This window comes from Xiphophorus hellerii, chromosome 6 (genome assembly GCF_003331165.1).
Source record: "Xiphophorus hellerii strain 12219 chromosome 6, Xiphophorus_hellerii-4.1, whole genome shotgun sequence".
Lineage (NCBI taxonomy): Eukaryota > Metazoa > Chordata > Actinopteri > Cyprinodontiformes > Poeciliidae > Xiphophorus > Xiphophorus hellerii.
In genome coordinates, this window is record NC_045677.1 from 13,079,363 (window position 1) to 13,106,960 (window position 27,598).

The 27,598-nt window shown below is 42.5% G+C and overlaps 1 protein-coding gene across 1 annotated transcript; it reads right to left on the reverse strand.

The window, feature by feature from the left end:
- Nucleotides 1–206: 206 nt before the first annotated feature.
- Nucleotides 207–27,544, reverse strand: LOC116722071 (uncharacterized). Its single transcript, XM_032566183.1, has 46 exons — nt 27,425–27,544; nt 27,311–27,332; nt 26,625–26,888; nt 26,267–26,533; nt 25,302–25,571; nt 23,891–24,152; nt 22,876–23,136; nt 22,521–22,781; nt 22,178–22,438; nt 21,826–22,086; nt 20,748–21,008; nt 20,397–20,657; nt 20,062–20,319; nt 19,065–19,328; nt 18,026–18,283; nt 17,681–17,944; nt 17,340–17,600; nt 16,986–17,243; nt 15,909–16,169; nt 15,574–15,831; nt 15,233–15,496; nt 14,891–15,148; nt 14,274–14,534; nt 13,915–14,175; nt 12,913–13,179; nt 12,594–12,848; nt 12,242–12,508; nt 11,664–11,924; nt 11,326–11,583; nt 10,970–11,236; nt 10,231–10,512; nt 9,888–10,151; nt 8,638–8,895; nt 7,587–7,847; nt 7,244–7,501; nt 6,872–7,132; nt 5,792–6,037; nt 5,448–5,711; nt 5,095–5,355; nt 4,163–4,432; nt 3,348–3,608; nt 3,008–3,268; nt 2,634–2,924; nt 1,420–1,656; nt 1,273–1,326; nt 207–832 (listed from the first exon to the last, which is right to left on the reverse strand). The coding sequence occupies exons 7-46, from the start codon at nt 22,982–22,984 to the stop codon at nt 549–551; spliced, it is 10,128 nt and encodes a 3,375-aa protein (XP_032422074.1). The 5' UTR covers nt 22,985–23,136; nt 23,891–24,152; nt 25,302–25,571; nt 26,267–26,533; nt 26,625–26,888; nt 27,311–27,332; nt 27,425–27,544; the 3' UTR covers nt 207–548.
- Between the last annotated feature and the right edge of the window lie 54 nt (nt 27,545–27,598).

Consider the following 27,598-nt stretch of genomic DNA (forward strand, 5'->3'; position numbering starts at 1 on the left):
ATATTCACTTTAAAATCTACTTGGAACAGTATCGACACCCATCATAAATATTGGAAGTTATGAACATTTTAGGTATATTTTCCGTAGGATAAAAATATAATCTGAATCTGCTCATGGTGACCGTCTTCTGCTTGGTGAAGGTACCTAAATAAAGTGAAAATGACATATAAGAACGCTTGTTTAAAGAAGAAAAAGACTGAATCCAGTTAAGATTTTGTCACTTTAATTAGAATAAAAATTTTGTTTTTATTATTAAAATACATTTAAAACTTAAGTGCACTTTCTGATATGTTTCCCATAGGCAAGTTAATGTAGAATTTACAAAAGTGAAAAAAAGCGAAAGGACCGAAAGTGTGAAAATGAATCTTAAACCATAATACTACCCAAACAATTTTCAATAATCTACTCTTATCTAAAGCCCCTGTGCTCTGAGTACAGGATACGTCACATTAAGTGTGCTTCCACCTGGTCAACCACAACATTTTCCTTAGTAGATCTGCATCACAAAGATTTATCTGTACGGGTTTTTTTTTTCTTCTTTTTTCCATTTACAGCGCAATCCGTTGGCCTATTTGCACACACACGGGCTCTGACTCTGGCCCGCTCACGTCTGCGATCACAGCCAAGACGGAGAGACAGTAGGCAGAGTCGGGGCTCAGTTCGCTCACAATGATGCTCTCCCCGTACACAGTGAGCTCCTGGTCGTCGGCGGAGCTGCCTTGGTTCCTGATCAGCAGGTTGTAAAAGGAAGCGCCCTCCACCGGAGACCACTGGAGGAAAAGGATAGATGGCGAGGGTTGCTTGACGTCCAGCAGCGGCGCGGGGATGTTTCCTAGCAATGGAAAATAATCCAAAGATATCAGCCATCTTTCAAATGTTTATCATTAATTCTGCTCGAGCTAACGGTTAAATTTAGACTGTTTAATGACAAATAGAGGGCACTCTACTCCAAATAAATTACTATATAAATGAAAAATAAATCTTTATTCGATTAAACTAGGAAACATTTTTTGTTTGTGTCAGTTAGTTTTGAAGATTACAGCTTAAAGCTAATAAATATTATGTAAAATATGGATTTGTCATGCAAAAACACCAGCTGTAAAAACAAGACTTTGTTCCTTTTGCATTAATTACTGCAATTACTGCTTTTGGGTCTTTCTCTTGATAATACTTCATAGATTCTTTGTGGAGTTTAACTCAAGCTGATCAATCAAACACCTTTTTTTCTACTCATTTACAGGAAGCAATAAACTCACAAATCATAAAACTCACCATTCTCTGGTATTTGTTCCCTGAGATCTCTCCTTCTGATTAAATGTAGTGTAGCTAAACAGAGAAAAGAGCTTATTAGTCCGTTTTCTGAATGCAAATGTCTTTTTTAATGTTTTTTTGTTTGTTTGTTTTCACGCCGAATCTTACCTTCTGTGACATTTGCAGATTGACTTTCCCCTGCAGTGTTGCTGGCTGTGACCACCAGACTGCTGGAAGAGACGTTGGACAGGGAACAGGACAGCATCGCAGTGCTGCACAGCTGTTTCCGTGGAGACACGCTGTTGTCATACAGGGTGTATGTGGTGGCAAACACCGATGAGCTCCATGAAACGGTGGCAAAGGAGCTGCTGCCGCTGTACGTCACTCTTGATGGCGGACAAGGAGCTGGGAAAAAGGAAAAGAAACTGGAATTAAAACTTGAGCTATTGCTTCTTTTTAGTAACTATTAATGCACTATAAATGAACACTGACGATGTGTAAGTGGAGCGGTATTAGCGTTGCTCATATGAGCTTGTCGAGAATTTTATTTTTTATTTTTACTGCACGTAACTTTATATTTTAAAAAACCATAAAGTATTTACGTAAATCGTGCGTTACTTTAACTGATTCTGTGTCACGCTAAAATAATTTCTGTCTTTGAATTTTTTTAATTTCGAGAGATCATTTAGATTACAGAGAAGGTAAATTGCTCTATTTGCAGCATCTATTTGTCTTGTACATTTTTGATTTCCTGGACTCTGTTCTGCTGGTTCTAATGGATGGATGGTCGCAGAACAGTAAAAAAAAAAGAAAAAAAAGGGTTTATGTTTTTTCAAAACCAAATCAAAACCAGTTGATATTAGAAGGAAACACTATCTAAAGTGAAATACATAAGAAAAAGCTATAAGAATTTAGTTCTTGAGGAATCCTAAATCCTACATATGATGCCAAAATGGCTCAATTAGAGAGTTCTCTTCATTTCCTGCTCTGCTATCACTTATTTAAAACTCACATACTTGACTTTAGCATCAGTTTTGGTGCAAGTTATTGGTCGGATGTTGTGCTGTGATTTATTATTTTGTTTCAAATGAACAACTTGGCTTGAAGTGGAAGCTGCGGATTTTTGTTAATGGAATCTGGCCACTCCATCCTGGCTTGCTTCTCTTAATATTTAAGGTTTGCCAATTCAGTTCTGATATACAGTTCAATGTTTTGCAGCAAAACAGAAGTTACATTTTTGAGGGAGGTATTTGATTAAAAGCTTGATTAAGGAGAAAAAAACCTAGCGGTCTGGTCTGTTGCCTTTTGTGACATCGCCAGACACATTGGTAGAGTTTACCTTGATTTGTAGCTTTTAAATAACCAACCTCAGTTCAGTCTACCTGTGGTTCCGTTGAGGGGTGTTGATTTGTCGCTCTTTCCTGCCGCATTCCTGCTCTGCAGTGTGGCAACGTAAGACGAACTGCAGGGAAGAGGGATCTCAAAGTACGTGACGTTGGTCCAGTAGGAGGAGATCTCAAACAGAGCCTGGCCGTCTCCTAGCAGACTTCCTGTCAGGATCACCAGGTACTCCGTTTCTGCGCACAAGACCTGCGTCCAGGTGAAGCGCATCACTTGGATCTCCATCTTCATCAGGACTAGCTGCACCTCAACAGCTAGAGGAGGACAAGGCACTGCAAAGGACGAGGGGGAATGGTTAGTTTTCTGTTATACGTAAAAGGAAATCTCTTTTAGAAGTTACATGCTGGGTTTATACCTCCTGCTATCTGCACCGGGTCACTGACAGAGCTGTTGCACGTCCCATCTGAGGCCTGTACGGAGAAATTGTAAACCGTCCCGCAGACGAGCCCGTCGATCGTGCAGCTGGGATCTCTGCTGTGACAGTAGAGCCTGTCTCCGTTCTCAGCTTGAGCACAGCCATAATAGCCCTTTGCGTAGTCACTGGGCTTCCAGGTCAGCGTCGCAGACTGATTGTCACAATGGAAAGTCACAGAGAGACCAGCTGGCTGGCAGGGCCCTAAACAGACGGAGGAATTTTAGTCGGTGATGACTCTTAACCTCAGAAATGTAGCTGCAGTTTTTTCATTCACTGGTACCTGTGTTGACTGTTGCACTCTGACTGGTCTTGCTGGTGCAGTTCTCGTGACTGGCTACCACAGATACTGTGTACTGCTGGTCACAGTGCAGGTCCGACATGCTGCAGTTGCTGAAGGTGGCGTTGCAGGTGTATTCATGCCCGTCTGTACCCATGGCAACCACGTGGTAGGCTTCGGCAACGGGAGAGGGTGTCCAGGATACCAGAGCGCTGCGATCCTCGCAGGAGACGTTCACAACCACATCCTTAGGAGCACAGGGCTCTGTGGGAAAATGTTATTTTTCAAGGTTACGGCTATAGACTTAATATTTTGTTCATCTTGTTTCTCTGTGTTCTATGTTTAATTCTTTAGTTTTCTGCCGGGCTTTGGTTCCCCTCACTCGCATCCACATCACTTCCAAGTTGTTAGAGTTTTTCTGCTGTGTTTTATTTTCACAACTCAGTGGAATATTGTTGTATATAAATAAGCAACATTGTATTTCCAAGGAATTTCTCAAAATTACTATCAGGTCAGGGCAGAACTTGTTCCTTTTCTCTCTGAAACTGGACTGAAAATGATCCAGAATGATGTCATGTTTAGTATAGCACTTTGAATTGTTGCTGCATCTTAAAAACAACTTTGTTGCACATTCTTGGAGACATGCTACCTGTATTTTGTCAAATAACTAATAGGCATGTGTTCAAAATCGTATCTATTTTCCCCTCTATGCACTATAATAAGATATAACAAACTTTAAGAAGAGGACAACAGTGCAAACAACTCCGTTGTAAAAGAGTGGGAGAGCATATGGGACTATAAAAACAAACAGATTTTACCCATGCTAATTCTGTAGGGTGGACTCCTCAAAGAGCTGCAGCGGACCGATGAGACGGCAACAATGATGGTGTAACGGAGATCACACTTTGCTCCCTGGAGGAGGCAGCTGTTGCCCGTGCTGTTGCAGTACAGGTAGGTGTTATCACTGGCCTCCGCTGTGGCAATGTACACTGTGCCTCCAGCGTTGCCTCCCTTCTGCTTCCACTCAACGAGAATGGAGGAATTATGGCACTGAGCAAAGGCGGTGATACCAGGGAGGGAGCAGGGGGCTGAAAAATGGGACAAATGTTAGTAACTTAACTGTGCAGCAGGAATACTACATACTGTGGTGATCCTGCACAACTGTGGCAAAGTTGTGCAGGATTGTGAAATGAAGGGAAAAAATTAATGGCGTTACAAATTATTTACAGATAAAACCTGAAAAGTGTGGTGTGCCTATGTGCCAAAATCCATCTGGAAAAAAAAACACAACCTTTTTGCAGGCAGCAAAATCTTTGAGACTTAAAGGTTTGCCAACCAGCAGGACAACAAGACCAGCGCTGCTATGGATTGGTTTAGATCAAACCATGCTCATGTTTTCAAAGCAGATCTAAATCTAAAGCTGTTGATGTTCTGCAAAGGTAAAAAAGCAACAATTTCAATCTGCAGATGTGCAAAGCTGGTAGAAACAAACTCCTCAAGATAGGTAGCTGTAGCAAAGCAAAATTCTAGAAATTACTGACTCAAGGAGGCTGAATCATGCTACAATTTTAACATTTTTATTTGTATAAAAGTGTGGATTCAGTTGTGCTTTTGCTTTACAATTGCACAACATTTTGTGTTGGTTTATTGTATCAAATCCTAAAAATATATATTTAAAAGGAATAGTTTTGAATAGTGCAAAAGCTTCCACGCAGGAATCTGCGTAAAAGCGACTCTCGATGTGAATTACCCATCTGCAAGCTGATGGAGTCACTTGGTGGACTCTCACACTGGCGGTTCTTAGCGGTGACAGTGAAGTTGTAGGAAACACCGCAGGCCAGGTCTTCCACCTCACATGTTGTGTTGGTGGAGGTGCAGTTGGCTGTGTAGGCCTCCCCTCCAGAAGCGAACACGGTGTAGCTCTCCGCCCCAGCAGCCGAGTCCCAGGATATCCAGGCAGAGTTGGTCACACAGTTCAGGTAGCCTCTGACGCCTTGAGGCTGACACGGCGCTGAAGAGAACGCATCAGAGCTGTAAGTGTCTGTGATGGGATGTTTATGGGAAATTGGACTTTTTAAAACATTTTCAAATCTTTTTTTATACCTGACTGGATGCTGCGGGTCTGATTGTGCTTGTTCCGACAGACGCCTCTCACAGAGGTGACTTGAACAACGTACGTATTACCACATGTTAAGCTGCTTGTGGAACAAACGGTGTTTGTGGTGTTGCATATGTCGGTACTTCCTCCGTTCGCAGCAGTTAGGGAAACCAAGAAGTGGTCAGCCTCTCTGACAGTGTCCCAGGTAACAGTCAGGTCATTGGACAAACAGCTGAGTTCAGTGCTCAGGTTGTGAGGCGAGCAGGGGCCTGAGAACACAAAATCAGTATGGGGACAAATTCATCCCAGTTTTTTGGGGTGATTTCTGAACTGGTGCTACACTTTTTACCTGATTCGAAAAGCACAGGCAGACTGGGGAGGCTGGAGCACCTGTCGTCCATCGCCACCACCTGAACCGCGTAGTTGGCGCCGCATGTGAGGCAGCTGAGGTCAGAGGCTGTGCAGCTGTCGTCGCTGTGACTGCTGTTGGCTAACACCGAGTAGCGCAGAGCGCCTCGACTGGGAGACCAGGACACGTCGGCCGAGTTGTTGGAGCAGTCCAGTTTCACAGAGACGTTAGTGGGAATGCACGGCACTGGACAGAGACACAAAACAACGGCTGGAGTCATTTTAAACTGTAATGAGCAGAGAAAAGGTTTCATCTAGGTGGACTGGGAGGAAGACAATTTACAGCAGCCTCCACATTTACTGGCACAGTTGCAAAAGGTGTGTAAAAAAAACCTTAAGATAAATTTATCTTTTTGAAAAAATCCAACCGTTAATTTAAGTATTTTCACTGAAGTGAAAAAGTCCCACATTAAGAAAATGTCCACAAAGTCACTGGAGTCACACTAATTTGCTACCCTAAACAACCCTAGAGCTAAAAAATAAAATAAAATAGAATTATTACTGGAATCATAGCTTCTTCATAACAAACATTAGATACCATGTTATTTTTTTGTCCTACCATCACAAACATAACTGTAAAGTCTTCTGAACTCTACTGGAACCGGGATCTTTGATCAGAGTGAGCAGTTCCCTCACAAATGAATAAAAATAAAAAGGAATATATGGAAAAGCACCTGATGCTCACTTTTTTTTCAATTTCTTTTCTAAAGGTCTGGGAACCTTGTTGAAGTGCATGGCACAGCTGGCTCAAAAAAAAGCAAAACAACCCCTGAATTAATTACTAGCTGACTCCTCCAGATTTTTATTAAAAGTCCTTATTGTTTCAAATTTGGATACCAGTAAACATATTTTATTCTTTTAAAGGTGCCTTGAATGTTAGAATCTGCCTCTATAAAAGCTTTCAGAGAAACTTTTTGATAGAGGCAGAATAAATAAAGCGTTTAACTAAAAACAAAGATGTCCTATAGTTGCTATTTTCCCTCAGGTTGCATTCATGCCGTATTGATAGACTGATGCTCACCTGTCTGCAGACTTGCGGGTTCTTTGGAGGTGACGTTACACTGCTGGTTGAAGGCCGTGACGGACACAGAGAAGTTGTACCCACACGTCAGGCCGGCAATGCTGCACGCATCTCTTTCTGACATGCACATCTCTGAGATGCCTGTGTCCGTCTGCACTTTGGCTGTGTAGTAGTCTGAGCCGTTGGAGGAATCCCAGGTTACCATGACGATGCTGGAGATGCAGTCCTGCTTGGCGGCGATCCCCACCGGCATGCACGGCCCTGGAAAAGATCAGTGAAGCGTATCTAAGACATTTCACTCATTGCTTCAGATATGCTTGGAATCGATTCTACATATTTTGCCTCCGATAGCCATGTCTGATTGGTACGCACAGGTCTGGACGGAGGTGGACGCGCTCGGGTTGCCGGGACAATAATGGTTGACAGGGGTGACTGTGAGGTTGTAGTTTTTGCCACAAACAAAGTCAGAGAAAAGAGCGGTGGTGATGTTGGTGCTGAGACTGATCGCTGTGTCTCCTGTCTCAGCCGAAACCGTGTAGGTTTCCGTCCCGTTGCTAACGGCCCAGTCAAGAGAAACAACCTTCATGCCACAGTTCACAGTGGCAGCCAAATTCTGGGGCCTGCAGGAATCTGCATGAAATCAAAATGATGATTATGTCACAGCAAGAGTTAATATTTACCACCAATAACTCTTCAATTGGGCTCCATAACTTACTCATATAGATGACCGAGGAGTTGTTGGACATGCGGGTGCAGTTGTCAGCTTTGGCTCCCACTACAATCTTGTACTGCTCCCCACAGTGAAGGTCAGTCCACGAGCAGGAAGTGGTGTTTGTGGTACACAGGTGAGTGTGGCCATGCAGGCCCGTTGCTCTAGCAACGTAGGATTCAGCGCCATTGCTGGGGGCCCAGCTGACAGAGCCCACATTAAACTTGCACTGCGCCGAGGTCACCACATCCCGCGGGGCGCACGGGCCTGCAAAGAAATGATGGATTCCTCTGTCAGTTTGTGAGCTTTGGGGTTAGCACAGTTGCATCAGGACAGTAATCCAAAGGACACCAGCAAAACCACCTCTGAATGGCAAAAAAAAATAAAAAAAATAAAAAAATCTAAATGACAGTTTTGGATGGGTCTTGTCAAAATGTGGTCCAGAATCTGAATGAGATGCTGCTGCATAGGCAGGTTATACTCATAACCTCCCCAATATGACTGAATTAAAACAATTCAAGCCAAGAGTGGCTCAAAATTCCCCACAATGTTGTAAAAGACAAATTAGATCGTTTTTGCTGCCATGGATGGCACAAGCAGATATTAGGTTTAGATGGTAAACCTAATATCTAATATCAAACCACCCTCGCTCATGTGGAGCAGGGGTGGTTTGGTTAGCTAGTTCAGTTTTCCTCCTTAATCAAAGCTATCACAGTTTGGGAACTGCTTTTCATGTCAGGTTACTTGATAATTAGTTTGATGGCTCTAAAACATGTAGAGAAAAACTGGGATCAGGTAAATTCTGGTATGTCAGAGCCTGCTTGTGAAAATAATAACACAATAAAATAAAATAAGAGACACATTAATAAGAACTTATTGCCACCAACTCTTCAAAAGACATTAAAAGATCAATCTAACAATGTTTTTTGTGATGGTACCATTCACATAATCCATTAAATACAGGCCTTTGTCCTCATGAGATTTAATTGTATAAATCTTTCATCTGCTTACAGAAACCTGCATAAAAATAAACAAGACAAAGTGAAAAATATTATACCGGTTTTGAAGAAGAAGGGACTGCTGGGCATGCTGTCACAGTCGCTGCTCTGTGCTTGTACGGTGAGGTTATAGTGCTGTCCACAGGGTAAAGTGGCTGAAAGGAGCCTGCGGGTTGTGTTGTAGACTCCCGTGAAGCCGAGGCTTCCCTTCGCTGTGACTGAATACTGAGCTGGAGAACCAGTCTGATCCCAGGAGAGCTGCACCTCATCACTCTCACACAACGTCTGAGCAGAAACGTTCACAGGCTGGCAAGGTTCTGAGAAAAGACAACAGAGTTAGCATGACACAATGCTGCAGTAGTGAAGACATGAGTATTATTGCAAGGTGTATTATTAAAAAAAGAAATGCCTTTTGCAAGTATTGCAAATGTACATGTTTGTATAAGTCACAGTTTTTCTTTAATTTTTTTCTTCTTTCAATTTTTACACAAAAAAATCAAGACGCTAAAGCGTCCTCTGTAGATATTGGTGAATGTTTCTCTAGCAGTTGTACAAACACAACTTTGATGACATCAGCATATAGCTGATCTATTGCTAAGGGGGGAAAAAAATGTACATCTCAGTTTCAAAGTTGATTCACTTGTTTCACAGTTTCAAACTTTTAAATAACCAAAAAACAACTGAAGTATAATATTCTTTTAGGAGAAAGATTAACATTGTGGGCCATCAGTTTTAGTGCATTTAAATAGTGTTGCATCATAGTTTTACTACTCTGCCGAGTGTTGATATAGGGACTTTTATTTTTAATATTATGAAATAATTAAAGTTTTAAATGACTGGTCAGTTTTTGAAGTTAATCCTAATCATGAAAAGTTACATCCAGTCGCAAGAAACCCAAAAATCTCTTCAACATGTTGAAAGTCTTTGTTTCTGGCAAAAACACAGAGTTTCTTTCTGTGATTTAAAATGATTATCTGTTATGGCAGTTTACCTATTGAGGCTAATTTATGCTGGATTTTATGCAATAATAATTTTAAGATGAGAAACATTTGCATGGTTTCTGTAGATGCAACGGCGAAGGACTTTATAGCCACTTTGAATTTACTCAGAATTGAAATAGTTTTAGTTCTATTCATTAAAATGTAAAAGCAGTTGTGTCTATTAAACAACATCCCAATATCCTCTGTCATGTAGTAAAATTAAAAGGTAAATTCGAACCAGATGAGTTTGCCTCCTGTTCCCATGCATGGAGTTTCACTTTAATAAGAGTTTGTATATTTAAAAAACAGCATTTTAGCCTCTGAAGTACCTGTAGGAAAGAGAATAGGGCTACTGGATTGGCTCCAGCAGCCTTCACTGTATGCTGCGACCGTAAAGTTGTACATTTCTCCACAGTCCAGACCAGTGAAGCTGCAGGAAGAGCCCGAGGAGTTGCACATTTTCAATTCTCCTCCTGATGATTTGACAGCACTTGCTGTGTGCAGTTCAACGTCGGGTTTCTCTTCCCAGGATACGAGGGCAGAGTTTAAGCCACACAGTAGACTGACAGACACACTCTGGGGTGTGCAAGGACCTAGGAAACGTATTAACGGATTGGAGTAAAACGGCAGAGAAACAGACTGACTGATCAATGATCGGCTGCTGAAACTTACGGGTGGTGATGTTGACGTGCGTCTGAGCTGTGAGGCTGCATTGCTCGTTGGTGGCGATGAGGCTGAGTTTGTAGGTCTCACCGCAGCTTAAGCCGCTTACGTTACAGGATCTGCGTGGAGTTGTGCACAGAGTTTGCAGGGTTCCTGCGATGGCGGCCACGACTGAGATGTTCGTTGGTTGACTGACGGACGGCATTGATAGAAAAGAGTTCCAGGAGACGATGGCATCAGTATCGGACTCACAGCTCACCTCTGCTGCAACGTGACTGGGCAGACATGGAGCTGATGGAAAAAAGCAAAACGTTTAACTGATTGACAAAAAAAGAATCTGTTGTATATCTCAAAATATGTGATCTTTTTTCAGATTTTGTCATGTTATGACCACAAACGTTACACATTTTTGGTGAATGTATGTGCTAGATTAACACAAGTGGCTCATGACTGTGGAATTAATAATAAATCCAGTTGAGATCAACACATATTAATGTGTTAGAATTAGCCAAAGTCCAGACCTAAATGCAACTGAGAATCAGTTGTAGAGTTGAATGCAAATGTACGCCATGTTTTCTGATTTTTGATTAGAAAAAAAATTGGCAGCTGTTCAGCATCTTCTTTATTGTCTACTTTTTGATGGCCTATCACACGAAATCTCCATAAAACACACTGATTATAGTATGGCATTATAACATGGCAGAATGTGAAAAGGTTCAAAGCATATATCACGACACATGATATTTACCTGATGTCAAATAGACCACAGAGCTGTCGGAGCTGTTGTACTGCTCTCCTAGAGCTTTGACCCAAACTCTGTAGACGATGTCACACATCAGCCCAGACACACTGCAGAAGGTATCTGTGTTGGTGCTTAAGCACGAGGTGGAGTGGCCATTTTGGTTGTCCAAGTAGGCGACATAACCCACAGCGAGGTCGCTCTGTTGCCAGGACACAGCTGCTCTAAGCTGTTCGCATGACATGTTGGCTCGAACGTTTGTGGGTGGGCAGGGCACTGGGTTAAAGCAAATGATCAGACACATTTACACATAAAAAACAAAAACGCAGGCCAGCAGGTAGTTGCTAAACGAATGAGGGACTCACCAGTAACTAGGCGGTGTGGCGCTGAGGTCACGGTGCTGTTGCAGGCCGAGTTTCTGGTCCGCACGGTGACGTTGTAGATCTGACTGCACTGGAGGCCGGTGAGGGAGCACTGGAAGGCGGTGGAGCTGCAGGCGGCGGTCACGCCCTGCTCCGTCACAGCCAACACAGAGTATGAGCTGCTGCCTCTTGCTGTGGACCACGTCACCTGGGCGTCGCTCCCGTTCAGGTGGACAGACAGATTGACCGGAGTGCATGGTTCTGAGGAGAACAGGCAGTGAACTAATCTGAACCCAACGACTGATGTGGTTCAGAGACTGTAAACATGCTGCGTTCTCTACCTGTGATGAGTTGTCCTGCCATGTGAGCCGTGCTGTTACACGCCTCTCCAATGGTCTTTACGGTGACGTTATACTCTTCACCGCAATGCAGGAAGCTCGTCTGGCAGCTGGTGGTGCTGGTGGAGCAGCTGCTGGTGTGGCCTGATGAAGATGTTAGCATGGTAGCATAGGACACAGCTCCAGCACTGGGCTGCCAGGACACAGTGGCAGAGTGGGTCTGACAGCCCATAAAGGCTTCAATACTGTGTGGCTGACAAGGTCCTGTTTGAAACAGAAAGAATGAGACTAATCAGTGGCAGTGGCTCTCCACGCAGGGTGGCACCTTGTTGGGGAGACACAAGCAAAAAAAAAAGAAGACAAGAAAAAGAAAACTTTTTGACCACAAAATAAGTTTTCTCTATTATCTCATGACCATATTTAGCAGGTGCCCAAGCTTGCAGCTATGGAGATGTGCCACTGAAACCAGGGATAGGCTTAAAGAAATAGTTTAACATTCTTGTGAGGTTCTGTTAAAGGTATGCAGTAGATATCTCTCTTATCTTCAATTAGCACAATTCCAAATGAGTTGGTACTGGTACCTGATGTCAGTGAGACCACAGAGCTGTCTGTGCTGTTGTACTGCTTTCCCAGTGCCTTGACCCAGACTCTGTAGACGGAGCCACAGCTCAGCCCAGAGACAACGCAGCTCGTATCTACGTCTGCGCCAACGCAGGAGGCGTTGTGTCCACTTTGGTCGTCAAGGTAGGCGACGTATCCCACAGCGAGGTTGCTCTGCTGCCAGGATACAGTGGCAGTGAGGTGATCACAGGAAATGCTTGCTTGGACATTTGTGGGTGGGCAGGGTGCTGGATAAAGGAGAAACACATTCATGTAAAAAAAACAACAAATAGAACACAGTAAGTGTATGATATGAATCTTGTGGTAACAGACCTGTCATGAGGTGGGACATGTCAGAGATTACGCTGTCACAGGCCTGGTTCCTTGCTGTCACGGTGATGTTGTAAATGCGACTGCACAGGAAATCATGGAGGAAGCAGCTGGTGGCATTGGTGGTACAGGCGACAGACGACCCGCTGTCTGCCACACCCTGAACCGAGTATGAGGCGGCACCTTCAGCCGGGCTCCACGTGACCCAAGCGGCACTCACATTGTAATTGACAGAGATGTCCACAGGAACACACGGCTCTGATGGGAGATACAGAAAATTATGTTCATGTCTCACTCAGTCCAAGCGTTTGCGCTAACTCACCTGTAGCAAACGCAACAGGAGCGCTGGCAGGGCCAGGACAACCAGCATGGATCGCCTCGACAACGACGGAGTAGTGCTGTCCGCAGAATAGCTGGTCCAGGTCACAGGATGACCCCATGTCACTGCAGGACGCGTTGTGTCCAGCAGAGGAGGTCGCCAGAGCGCTGTAGGCTGTGGCTGCAGTGGCTGCAGCGTTGGTCCAGCTGATCAGAGCGTTACGTGTCGTACAGTTGAGATCGGCTGAGACGCTGGTTGGAGAACATGGAGCTAAAAAAGGAGAGAAGAGGGAGTTTAGATGGAAAAATAAAAGAAGACTGAAAAATAAGTAAAAAATGTTTGTTTGGATTCTAGGAAATTATCCTTTGCTTTCTTGCAAAAAGTTGTATTTTTAAGTTGAATCAATTATCAGTTATCGTACAAGCATCCTTTTTTTTGGCCCATTTTTTATGTTATTTATCGTGGACAGGAAAAACACACAATCAATTACTAATCTAATGTTTTTGTGTAGTTTCTAGTGTAAAATCTTAGAGCACTTGAAATAAGACAAATGTAACATGCAAGTAACTTTTCACCAAGAAATAGATACTTTTTTAAAATAAATAATTTAATATTTAATATTGATGAAAAAGTACTAGTCGTACATGAAATAATCTGCAAGTGGAACAAGATATTTTAATTTATGGTATGGAATAACAAAACATCTTGGCAGATTATTTCACTTATAACTTTTTCATCAATACTGACAGTGTTATTATTATTAGTAATATTATTTATTGTTGAAAAGTTACTAGTAAAGTACTAAGATATTTGCACTAATAACCAGACCAGAGGTTTCTGGTAAGATTTTATGTTTTGGCAGTGTATTAGTAAAGTTTTTTTTTAGATTTTTTGTGGATGCATAATCTCTTCTCCTTCTCTTTTGCTGCCCTAGAAACATTTCAAATGTCTTGAAGATATTTTCTGACTAAAACATTTGTCAAAGTAAAGGCACTGTTACTGTACCAGTGTGCCTCTCTATGGGGTCGCTCATGTCGCTGACACACACATTAGTGTATCCCGTCACAGTGAAGGTGTAGAGCTGACCGCAGCTCAGGTCCAGGAAGGAGCAGCTGCTCTCTGCTGTCCCGCAGGTGGAGTTGACACCTGAGGCAGAGGCGGCTCTAACTGTGTAGTTCTGTGCTGCGCCGCCGTCCTGCCACTTCACCGTCATCGCGTTGGAGCTGCAGTTCAGCTCAGCTGTGGTGTTCTCGGCTTTACAGGGAGCTGCAGTAGGTTAAGCACATGTTTCGTTGAGAGATATTTCGCTTTGCATTGTGACGTATAAACGCAGAACGGATCACAGCTCAGTCGGGTCCACTCACCAGACTGAACCTTGTAGTCTGAGCCGGCGATGATTTCACAGTTTATGGAGGAGGAGGTGACGGCCACCTCGTAGATCCTGCCACACCTGAGATGGTGGATGGAGCAGTAGTTGGACGTTGAGTTGCAGGAAGCTCGGTGGCCGTCCGTGCCGATGGCCCAGGCCGTATACTCATCTGAGCCGGTGGTCTGAGTCCAGTTCACGTTCATCACGTTGGTGTTGCAGTCTAACTCAGCCATGACATCGTGTGGCAAACACGGGGCTGAGGAGACCAGTTTGGGACAAACACAGAAAAAGTAGGAGAAACTATAAGTTAAATATTGCAAGAAATGGACATGATTAATTCTTGGATCTCTTACTATTAAAAAAACCCTGTGAATTTGAATCTTCTTTTTGCATCTCAAATGTAAAAATGTGGAGGTTGCTAAAGGCTACAGGAACCTTAACCTTAAACTATTTACTACAACAAAAAAAATGAGATGTTTGTTTTACTTCAGATCCATCTGGAGTAAAACAGATGGAATAAGTGGAAATGAGGTAATTAATACAAACCAAAGCCACTCAGGTTCACAAAAAGATTTGGCAGCACCAATTACAAGGCAAAGTGTTGTGTCTCACCAGAGTCAAAGTAAATGTCAGCGTGCTTGGTGCTGTTGCAGCTCTCAGTGGAGGCCACCAGCGTTGCAGAGTACGAGCGGCCACAGTCAAGCTTCACGGCGCAGGAAGTGTCGTTGGAGGAGCAGGAAGCCATGCGGCCGTCCTCCCCGGTTATTTCAACGACGTAGAAACTCGCTCCGCTGCTTTCCGCCCAGGAGAAATTCCCGTTGTTTGTCCCACAGTCCACACGAACGGTTAGATTTGTGGGCTGACAAGGAGCTGGAAGGAAAAGCGCAGTTGATTTTTTAAAATTTTATTGTTTAGCAGAATGTAACATCTTGTTGACGTAGAAAGATATTCCACCTGTACTTATTTCTACGGCTGGACTGTAGCTACTCCTGCAGTCTGCCTCCTGGGGTGCCACGCGGACAGCGTATCTTTCTCCACAGAGCAAATTAGACAAAGAGTGTGAGGTGTTTGAGGTTGTGTACTCCGAAGGAGGAGAAGCGCTCCCTATCCTTCCCCATTGCAGAACGTAGGTGGCCTCTGTCACTGCCCCCCATGTGAGGGACATGGTGTTTGTTTCACAGCTGACATGGCCGGTCAGATTAGCAGGTGGACACAGTGCTGGAAACAAATGGCGAGGAAAAGAGATTTAAAACAGTTTTATCTTTTTAGGCTCCCTGTGTTTTAGTTCTTCTAACCTGCTCTCAGCATCACTGCTGTGCTCGGCTCGCTCCAGCAGCCCTGGTCCACCGTTACCACCGTGACCGCGTAGATTTCCCCACATTGCAGGTCGGTGAAGTCGCAGAAGCTTGAGTAGTTTGAGCTGCAAGTATGATTGTGTCCATCATTGGCTGTAGCTGTTGCTATGTACAGCTCTGCCCCGGCCACTTGAGTCCAAGAGATGGCGCTGTCCCCACAAGCAGGAGACACAGTGACGTTGCTGGGAGGACAAAGCCCTGGAGAGAAGATGAGGAGTGTTTAAAATGCAAACAGAAACAGAGAAATGAGGAAATAACTTCATTTCTATGTTTACCTGCTCTAAAGCTGGAAGCTGCACTCCGGGCTCCAGAGCACGTCAGTGAGTACGGCACGGCTGAAACGCTGTAGGTTTTCCCACAGTGGAGGTCTGTGACATGACAGCTGGTGGAGTGGGTTTGACAGAGGTGTGTGTCTCCGTCCTGGCCCGTCACCGTCACATTGTGTCCAACAGCACTGGGGCTGCCCACCCAGGTAATTAAAGCAGAGTGAGTGGAGCACAGAGCAGTGGTGCTCACGTTCTCTGGGGCACATGGGACTGGATATGGAATAAAAAAACAAAAATCACATAAATCATGATTTTATCTGATGGGCAAACACAAAGAAGTGAAAAGCTGTGAAGAGGAAAGGAAAAAGCTGATTGGTTTGGAAATAATTTTGTAAAAAAAAAACAAAAAAACAACTAAAAAGCAGGGCTTGATTTAATCTAATTTCCTCTGATGGCTCTGAATTAATACCAAAAAAAGAAGGTATTTTGTGGAGGAACATACAATAAAATATGTTTTGGCAGCATTGTGCTGTGAGAATTTTTTTTTATAAGATATGGGGAAACTGGTCAGGGTTAAAAGTACAACTCTTACTTATTTTGCATAGAGTTAGTTAAAATGTTAGTCCATGATGCTTAACGCTGATTGAGATACACTCTAAGAAACTTTCCAAAACTCACGGGAGAAGGTGGCTTCGCAAAGTATTAAAGGCTGTCTTTAAATTAACAACACATTTTTTTCTCTAGGTTTTTATATGTAAAATATTTTGAAAACCATGCACTATCAGTTAAATGTTTTATTACATTTGCAATGTACTGCAGAAGTGGAGATCAATATTTTTTTTTAAAAAAGGAAACTGAAAAGAAAACAAAGTAGCTGGTTCTCACTGTTGCTAGGCTAAAAATCCTCTAAAACAACCGCTGGTTTTCATTGTTGAAGTTGAGACTTCACTATGATTTGAGAGACACAGAGAGGTGAGGGCTTACTTAAAATGCATTTGAGATATTAAAAAAATATTATTTAAAATGTCTGTCCTCTATCTATTATCAGTAATATTTGTATTCTCCATTATTAGTGTGTATGCAGACCTGTTTGTAGGGATTCCCCGGCGCTGATGCTGCTGTTGCACTCGGCTCCCTGAGCTTGGACAGTCACATTGAAATCCGAGCCACAGGGCAGATTTCTGAACGTGCAGCTGGTGTTTGTAGTGTGGCAGCTGTCACGATGCCCGTCCCCTGCTACCTGAGCGAGGAAGCTGGAGCTTCCCGCGGTGTTGGACCAGCTAATCACTGCTGTGCTGGCGCCACAGTCGTACTGTTTAGATGTTACAGCTGGAGAGCAGGGGGCTGGAAAACAACATAGAGAGAGAGAGAGGGAAATTTTGAGTTTGCTGACTATAGAATAAAAGGCAAAGCAAATGCAAAAAATTATCACAAGCACACCTGTGATGATGGTGGCGCTGGGTCCGGGTGGACTGTCACACTGGTTCCCTTTCGCAGTGACAGAGGCCTTGTATGTCTGACCACAGAGGAGGTCAGACAGGCTACAGGAAGCTGCGTTTGAGCTGCAGGAAACACTGTGCCCGTTCCCAGCTGTTGCATTAACTGTAAAACCTGTAGAACGAGCCACTGGTGTCCAGCTCAGAAGAACAGAACTGTTTCCACATGTCAGCCTGCTGCTCTGGATGGACGGAGAACATGGAGCTAAGATGGAAAAGCAAAGGGATCAGTGGTGATTTAGATGTCTGTGATTTGGTCTGTTCAGAGAATTTAAGTTTTCCAACCTGTCATTAAGGTTCCTGTCATCTCTCCGGTGCTGTTGCAGGTAGCATCTTCAGCCAATACCGTCAAGTTGTACACTTTTCCACACCGCAGCTGGTTCAGCTGACAGGAAGTTGTGTTACTCCTACAGGAAACATACTCATGGGATCCCTCTTCTTGAGCGAGAACGATGTGGGCTACAGCTCTGGCACCTTCAAGCCAGGACACCGTGGCTGTGTCTGAACCACACTGCAGGACGCTGGTCACATTTACCGGATCACACGGGCCTGGAGGAACAGGCAGATTCGCATCACACCTTCCGAGTCAAAACAGTCAGCTTTAGATTCAGGAAAATGCTCAAACCGTACCGGTTGTCGTTGCAGTTTGAATGGGAGCGCTGGCACAGTGGCCGTCCTGGGACACAATTTGGACGGTGTAGCTGGTGGCGCACTGCAGGCCGGAGAAAAGGCAGGTGAGATCTGATGTGGAGCGGTAATCAGAGAAGCCATTCGGACCGGTCACTGTCGCTGTGTAAGAGGAGGCCCCAGAGGAAGCATCCCAGGAGGCCCGGAGAGAGTTTGTCCCACATTCGATCACCGCCTTTAGGTTCTGAGAGGAGCAGGGACCTGTCAACACATACGGTATTACATGCAGGGTTTGTACACTTTTCCCACAGTAAAACTCAATCATTTTCAAGGCAAGTAACTTTTACAGCACCCCACTTTGGAGATAGAAACAACACAAATTATCTAATAAAGCCAGTTTCAATTCACAATTGTATGATACAATTTATTACTGTATTAATAACGTCTTGTTATTAGACAAGAATATACCGTAGTATCCTATATTCTCCAGAAGGGACAAGATAAACTAAAATATAACAACATTTGATGTGAAATGTCTCTCTAATGCACACCAAGTATTTTGTCCAACAACAGAACATTATTTTAACAAAAATAAATAAATAAATAACGTATAAAGTATAAGATGACCTTTATTTCAATTACACAGGTCAATAAGTCATTGAGACATTAGGAAAAATAAATATTAATTACACTGAAACAATCCAGTGTCGGGAATGTTTGCTAAACAATCTTCTCATTAAGTTTTTTTTGTGATTCTAACTGACCTAAAATAAGAGAAGCTCAGTCTGATTTAACTTCAGATCGTGAGAGAAAAATCTGTATGTGTCTTTTTATTAGGTGGTTTCAACTGTAAATAACCAACGTTTCCAAATTCAGGCTTTAATCAAACGTCACATGGCATCTTATTACAAAACTGTGCAGACTGAATCAAGCACTTTCCAAACCTTGAAAACACCTAATTGAAATTCAAGTATGTTCAAAGATTTCAAACACTTTATAGCCTATGAATGACTAGAGGACTTTAATGATGCATTTTCATTACCTGTGTGAACAGTCTGAACGGGGCTGTACGGTCCGCTGCAGCTCTTAGAGGAGGCTTTAACAGAAATATTGAGAGCTTGCCCACAATGAAAGCCCGTGAGAACACAGCTGGCGTTGTTAGTATTACAGGTGACTGGACTACTGCCATCTAGTGGCACGGCCATCACACTGTAGCTGAGCAGGACAGGAGAGGATTTCCAGCTGACTGTTAAGTCGCTGGTGTCACATAGCAGGTATGCAGTAACGTTCTCCGGAGCACAGGGTACTAAAAGAAACAAAGTGGCAATAGTCACTTTTTGTTTTCTAGACTAAAAAAAAAATTACCCTTTTAAATGAACATAAAAATGTTTAAAAACATTAGCACACAAAAGATATTTCAAAAGAGTTGATCAGTGCAGGTCTGCTTAAATTAATCTAGAGAAAATAGTGAAACTTGTACTTGAGCTGTGCAATAATTCCTGAAACTCAAACTTCAAATAAAGTAAAGATGATGAAGGGGATGTGCTGGAGTGTCTTACGACAACATGGAGTCACTTACATTATTTCAGATTTTTTTTCTTGTTTTCATTGTAAAAATGACATAATACTAATCCTCAATATGAAACATGGCGGGAGCAGTTTTGAGGAGGCGTTTGCTATGACCTGGTACCGTGCGTCTCTCTTTTTAAAAGAAGGAGAGATGCATGAAAAGTTGTACATTGTTTCTTTGTAAATAAATAAACAACATAAAAAAGACCAAAAAGTGCATGATGAGAGACAAACTATGACTTTGTGGTCTATTAGGATATCTCCTTCTATCAAATCAACTAATTTTCTTGAATATTTTACATTTAATTATCATTGGTCTTTTTAGTGTGCTCAAATTGTCTAAAATAACCCCAAAAAAGAGAACCTCAAAATTAAATAGCATTCCCAACAATCCGAGAAAAACAAATTAAGTAGTAAAATCCCATCTTAATTATTTAGGAAAACTTGGATGGTTCTGATTTTGTCCGTACCTTGTTCCTGCCTGAAGGGGGAGCTGTAGTCACTAACACAGGTACCGTCAGTGGCAGACACTTGAACGTCATAGACTTGTCCACAGCCCAGTGGACTCAGGGTGCAGTTAGAGGAGGAGCTGCTGCATGTGAGGGTCTGACCACTGCTGGTGGCTTTTACATCGTAGCTTACTGCATTACTGCTGGGGGACCAGAACACCTGAGCGGCTCCAGCACCACACATCACCTGGCTGGTCACATTAGATGGAGAACACGGCTCTGGAAAGAGAAGTGGTCTTGATTCAGTCATTGAGAGTGTTTCTAAATCCAGGGTTAGTCAGTCAGTGTTGTGTCACCTGTTTTCAAAGACAGTGGGTTGCTCTGTAGACCTGCACAGTTGTTGTCAGCTCCTGCAACACTGACGGAGTAAACCTCCCCACACTGGAGTCCTGGAAGGTTGCAGGACGTTTCATTGGAGGTGCACTCAGCCCTGTGACCTCTGCTACCCAAAGCCACGGCAGTGAAGAACTCGGCTTTGCCGCTGTGAGTCCACGATACAGGAACAGAATTTGGGTCGCACGCATGCCCGGCCGTGACATTGGTGGGAGGACACGGCACTAAACGAATACAAAAGAAAAACACAAGTGTTACGATGGACCCAACAAAATCCCATCACATCCTTCTACCTCTGTTCATGTGGTCCTCACATGTTTGCACTGTGACCTCATGACTCGGCAGACTGAGGCACTTCCTGGTGATGGAGAAAACTGTCACTGTGTAGGAGCTTTCACACTGCAGTCCTTCCACAGTGCACTGGGTCTCTGTGGAGTTACAGGATAGAGGATGGCCCATTGCTCTGGAGACGATGGCGATGTAGTTCTCTGCAGGAACGCCGATGCTCCAGGAAACCTTTAGCTCATCTGAGCTGCAGCTGACAGTGGCGTTGACATCCTCTGGACCACAAGGCACTGAAATAAAATGATTCAAAACATGTTTTTATTTGATGTATTTATTTCAAGCAGGTTTTTAAGAACAAGCAATCAATAGGACAGAGAAAACATATGCATCCATAGCCAAGAACAAAGTAATTTTTTTACCATTACTTTACTGTTTGGAAAGGTGTAGGAAGAGGTGAACGCTTATTTAATCCTATCTCCTATCTCAGCTTAATGAAATATATTATTTACCACTCAATAATTATCAAAAAATTTTAATTAAAACCATGTTACAATATTCTTGTGCCTGTTCAATATACTGTGCTAGAGAGTCAACAAATAAATTATATTCCATAGACAAAATGTTTATAACCAACTCATAACAAGACAATAAAATCTACATATAATAATAATAATAATGACAATTGTAAATAACAACTGGACACCATCAGAATAATTACCAACTCCTTGCCAATTTACACCTATGAATTTATCTTATAACAGTAAATAATAATAATAATAATAAAAAAAACAGAGGTAAAAAAACCTAATGGTATTAACGATAGTAAGATATCGTCTTGGTCAAATTTTTTTCAGAAAATAATAAATAAATAATGAAAAATGCTCCTTTTAGTTTCTTCGTTTGCATTTGTGTGACATTAAAAGTTGGCCTGATAATCTATAACATTTAAGTGTGACCAAAAGTAAAACGGTAAGAGGCCAAATACTTTTTCACAACTCTTTATGTTATTCATGCTTGGGCTTGCACACCCCCTTGGCAATAGCATGCTAGTTTTATAAGAAACTTCAAGGAGTTACTGTACACCCAGGAAACTAAAAGTTGTATTACCTGTGTCCATGCCAACAGATGCTGAGCTGGACTGACACTGTCCTTGGCTGTAGGTGACGGTGACGTTGTATTTCTTTCCACATGGCAGAGAGAGGATTGTGCAGCTGTTGACCGTGTTGCTGGTGCAGTTGAGCTGAGGACCACTCTGATCTTCCAGCAGCGCCGTGTAGACGCCTGACGTCTGGTGGTTCTGCCAGACTATCACAGCCTGGTTGGCATCACAGTCTCTGATTGCCTCAATATTTGTCGGAGGGCAAGGTGCTAAGGAGAAAAAACATAATTCAGATTAATCTTAAATGAGAATTTGGCAAATTAGCACAAATTAAATTGGTTTTCTTGCTCCATCATCTACCTGTCATGAAATGAACCTCCTGACTTGCTGTACTGTTGCAGTCAATATTATTGCCAATGACTTTGGTGGTGTAATTCTGTCCACATGCCAAGTTACTCATGAAACAGGTGGTTCCCAGTGCATAGCAATGGTATGAGTTCCCATTTGAATCTTCAGCAAGTACAATGTAGAATATAGTCCCATGGCTCGGGATCCAGTTCACTCTTGCAGAGTCCTGACTGCACTCTGCTGATGCCGAGACATTGGTGGGAGTGCAGGGAACTGTGAAAGAAATTCATCATATCTCAGCTATCAATGACCAGGAAGAGAAGATTTCTTATTTCAAGAAGGTCCCAGTACGCACCGGTCTGAGCCGCTTCTACCAACACTCTGTCAGTGGAGCAGTTATCATTGGAGGCAACAATCCACACGCTGAGCTGTTCTCCACATGGCACACTGGTGATTTCACAAGTATTGTTTGGGGAGGAGCAGTTGTAGGTTTCTCCGTTGTTCCCTTCAGCATTGACATTGTATGACAAAGCTCCGTCAGCGGAGTCCCAGGTTGTGATGAGACTGTTTGTGAAGCAGTCAGTTTCTGTCTTCACGTTCGATGGGAAACAAGGAGCTGCTCGGCATAAGATGGAACAAGTCAACCAGTGCAATGGCACAACGTTGAACCAAAGGCAATTACAAGAATCAGATTTCCTTTTAGTACTCACAGGTCTGGATAGACTTGGGTTCGCTGATGTGGCTGTTGCACTCTGAGCTCACAGCATACACTTTGTACGTGTAGAACCGACCACAGTCCACATTGGTGAAGTAACACATCTTGTCCAGCGTCCTGCACTCTGTCGTTTTGCCAGTGTTGTCCACAGCAGTGGCCACATAGTAGTTGGTGTTACTGGTTGGCTCCCAGCTGAAGACGATGATGTCGGAGGAGCATTCATGTGTGGTCTGGAGATGAACCGGAGCACAGGGGACTGGAGGGTGTAATAAATACACATGAAAACACTGTTAATGGAGGAGGGAACGGAAACCAATGTGTACAGTAAATTTGTTCAATGAATGTTTCAGATTGCGCAGAATAGCGCAAAGTCTAGATTTTAAACAAATGAAGACTGATGTCCACTTGTGCTTTTTATTCAATCTGACAGAATCTGATGGGGTTTAAAAAAAAAGAAGAAGAAATTAGCAACAATTTCAGCCTATAGATGAAAAGCAGGTAGAGACATAACCCCAAAAGGGAGGCTAAATACACACACTACATACAATAATCTTCTCTTTTTTAAGTTTGAAAATTATTCATCAGTTTCCTTCTATTCCACAATGACGCACTTATTTGTGTTGGTCTTTCACATAACATCACAATAAAAAACATTCAAGTTTGTGGTTGTTATATGGGGGAATGCTCTGAGAGTACTTTTTCACGGTACAACATATGGGTGTTTCCCTCCTTGTACTTTTCACTCTGAGCAATAACTGGCATTTAAAACAACTCCTGCTTCAATATACTGTACAGGGTTTTAGACTGACTGGTGTCATATAACCAGGTTCATTGCTTCAATGTTCGGACTCACTGGAAAGAACCTAAACAGCTTCCAGGTAGATGTGTGAGACAGTGAGAGGTAAAATGAGAAGGTACAGTATGTGCATGTGGCCAGCTGAGCTGATTCACCTAAGACAATACAAACAAAAAAATGTGACTCCAAAGAGAGAAAAACAGCCTGTCCTCACCTGTCGCAAACGTGGCCGTGACGTCGGGGATGCTTTCACAGTCATCAGAGATGGCCGTGACGTGAACCTCGTAGTTTTCTCCACATTTGAGCTCTGCGATCTGACAACTGGTGGAGTCTGATGTGCAGTTCAGGGAGGCCCCAGCGCTGTCGACGGCTACAGCCCTGTACAGCTTAGCCCCAAGCACCACAGTCCCAAGTTACTGTCACTTTGCTGGTGGAGCAGCTGTAGTCCACAGACACTGTCGTTACTCCACCTATAGCTGAGGGTAGATATGAAACATGTATTTTACACAATGGCTAAAAAACCCCATACTTCTATTTATGTTACATTGATTTGTTTAATTTGTTTAATCAAATAATGGTTAAACTAATAGTCTATCCATAGATTCCGTCCTATCTTGAGCAACTGTGTAATGATGCTGTCCTTCTGCTCTCATCAGCTACCTGCTAACACCAACCAAACGCAAGAGAGCAGGGGGCATGCAATGCAGCTCACAGATCATTCTGTTCTTCGTTCACTTGCTCTCATACATTTATTTAGTCACTGAACACTAATTGAAACAGTGTTTGTGCTTAAATTCCACTATGCAGGGGATTGACACATTCTGCACTGTTTGTGCTCATAGGTACATTCTTGACATGTAAAAAGGTACTGTATGTCCCCTGATAACATTATAGAGACTAAGGATGCCACACGGCGGCGTCTTCTTTTTGTGCTCTAACTTCGGGAACTGCGACTTTCTGATTTTCTGGTAGGATCAACAAGCTTTAAGCAGCTGTACGGTACTGAGTTTTACATCACCAGCCACCAAGGCTGTCGCATATGTAGGATATAGTGAAATGTTGCCCAGATAAATTATTTATTAGCACTCTTAACAGTTTGTGTCTTCTCATGAAGTATTTTAACTTTCAAACATGTTCCTTTTGGGTTCAAAAGTATAAAATGTTATTTGTTGGCGTCAAAGCGAATTGCAAATCCAACTGGATTTCTGACTTGCAACTACAACAACCTCTGGGTGACGTTATTCCCAGGATCCGAGCTCCGTCTTACAAAACTAGTGTGGAGCATGAGAGAGTACAGCTGAAATGCTTGTTACTTAGTTTTATGATGCTCAAATCAAAGCACTACTGTATGTTTGTATAGCAGAAGAACAACAATATATTCCAATGATTTCCAGACACCAATTTACTAGAACCATGCTGAAATATGTTGCAAGCAAAGTAATCAACAAGTGATATCAAAACAAAGGACATGATTGAGTTAGCCTAGCGCTTAAGTACTGAACATCGTGCGTTTAATCAGGTTTATTTTGAAACACAAATTATTAAAGCACTTTATTAGTCCTAATAGAAAGTCAGCAACAACAAATAGAAGAAATAAAATTATTTATCTTTGTGTGGGCACTCACTAGTAGTATTGTATGTGACAGTAGAGGGCTCGCCAGGCACAAGGAAGACGTTGAATGATGATACTCCAACTGTGTAGGTGGAGCAGGGCGCCAGAGAACTGATATCCACGGATGTGGACGATGAGTTCCTTACAACAGGCGGTTTGTCCGGGTTGCCGTTGTCTCTCACAGTCACTTGGTAAAGCAGGACTTTGCTCACAGAGTTCCACGTCACTCGGGCCGTGCTTTTTCCAGTCGGGGTGAGAGTCACACCAGTTGGCGGCTGCACCACTACCAGCAGAATGAACACGTTCAGATGATTGGTGATGATTATAAAGAGTTGATGTTAAATTTAATTACGCCGTGTTTAAAGCAGAAGACCCTCAAGACCACATGACTTGTCACACAGTGTATCAATGCCAAAAGATCAGATTTGTAGTCATGTCTTTATGAAGAATGGGCCTGCTTAGGAGATTTATGATTTAAAGGATTTGAAATTATTTAAATATCTTTGGACAAATGTATGCAGAAAAAATATTATAGTTTGAAAGTTACAGCAAGTTAAAAGTCAGACGTTAATGCCACTAGTAATCATTTCTGCTGCTTTACTCTATACTGTAATCACTTTTCTAGCTACAAATTATTCAATAAAATATACTTTTATATGTATCTAAACTCTTGTTTTAAATCAAATAATGTAAAGTCCGGGAATTTAAGAATTTTAAACAAATTATGTCAAAATAATTATTGGCATGCATAAAAATGTAGGGGGGTCAAATGCACTACACACAAACAATACAATTTTGACATTTTAAGAGAGATATTATTGGTGCTGTGATGGCTGGTGGGTGATGGGCTTTACTGGATTTGAGGCCTTCAATCAAAATCTGTCTAGGGCGCCGTACAATCTTTGGATGCCTATAGCCTGCATATTACTGAGAATATAATAAAATAACACATATAAAGACAAACAAATAAGCACTTACATGTTATTATTGTGTTTATGTTGCTTTTGGCACCTCTCCCTGCAGCGTTGGAGGAGTAAATATAACAATTATACGTTGTTGATGGAGTCAAGCCACCCATTTGTCCACTGGAGGTAGTGAAGGTCTGGTTGTAAATCCTTGGAGGAGAGCGAAACGCCTCCTCCACAAACAAGATGTAGCTGTCCGCCCCTGTCACAGCAGACCACTGAAGCTTTATAGAAGTGCTTGAAATGGCTTGGGAAGATGTAATCTGGGACGTATCGGGCACTGCGGGAATGGGACACAAGGAATTTGAAAATTATTTTCCAACTTTTTTTGCACCAATTTTGGGGTTGTTTTTTACTGGTGATCTGTTTACCTGTCATTGTTATCTTTGAAGCTGTGCACAATGGAGCATAAAGCATGTCAAAGGCTGACAGTGTGACCTGGTAAACATGTCCAGTTCTCAAGCCCTGCACCAACCTCTGCGTGCTGGACTCTGACATCATCAGCAACAGCGGTGCAATGCTCGTCGAGTTCACGACTCTCAAATCTAGGACATAAAGGGTGGCTCCAGCATAGCTGCTCCACTTGATGTTCAACGTAGATGCTGAAGGAGATGTCACTGAGACTATATTACATTCTATGAGAAGGAGAGCAGAGACATCAGGTGAGCTTTCGTATACAGCCCTTAAAGCACAAAATGAAGATTTTGTGAGCAAAAATAAGGAAATTAATAATAAAATCAGTGGTTAACTTTCATCTTCAGTCTATTTGAACCTGTTTAAACTTTCATCTGTACACTACTTTCATAAGCATGAGTCATCCGGGGGTTTCTAAATAATTTTTCCAGTATGTTTAATCCTCTTTTTTCTTGTGCTTGTATATCTGGTGTATGACAGTGAGGTCCATTATTCATCCACTAAAGATTTTTTAATTTTAAAATCTTAAAATCTGATTAACAAAAAAATAAAGAAAATTACAAAAAATTAAGTGTTAAAACATTTTTAGGATTTCATATTAGTAGTATGCTTCAAAAGTAAAGGAAAAACCAACAATACCCACCTGCAGCCAAACCATAATGTATCTAAAAAAAAAGAATTAATTAGAACCAATTAGAAAATAACAACATAAAATGAAAATAAATAACCAGCCGTAGTTTGATAAATATTTAAATACCTGAAGAAGGAGCAACAGGATGAATGATGAATATGACACCTGCATCTTATCCATTGTTTGTCTTAATCCCTCAGTGGGTTGATCAGTCTGTGGATGCTGCACCTCAGCAAGCTCATCTAAAAAATATACAGGCTCAATAGTGTAGATCAACCCCATGGGGACCAATCAGCAGGT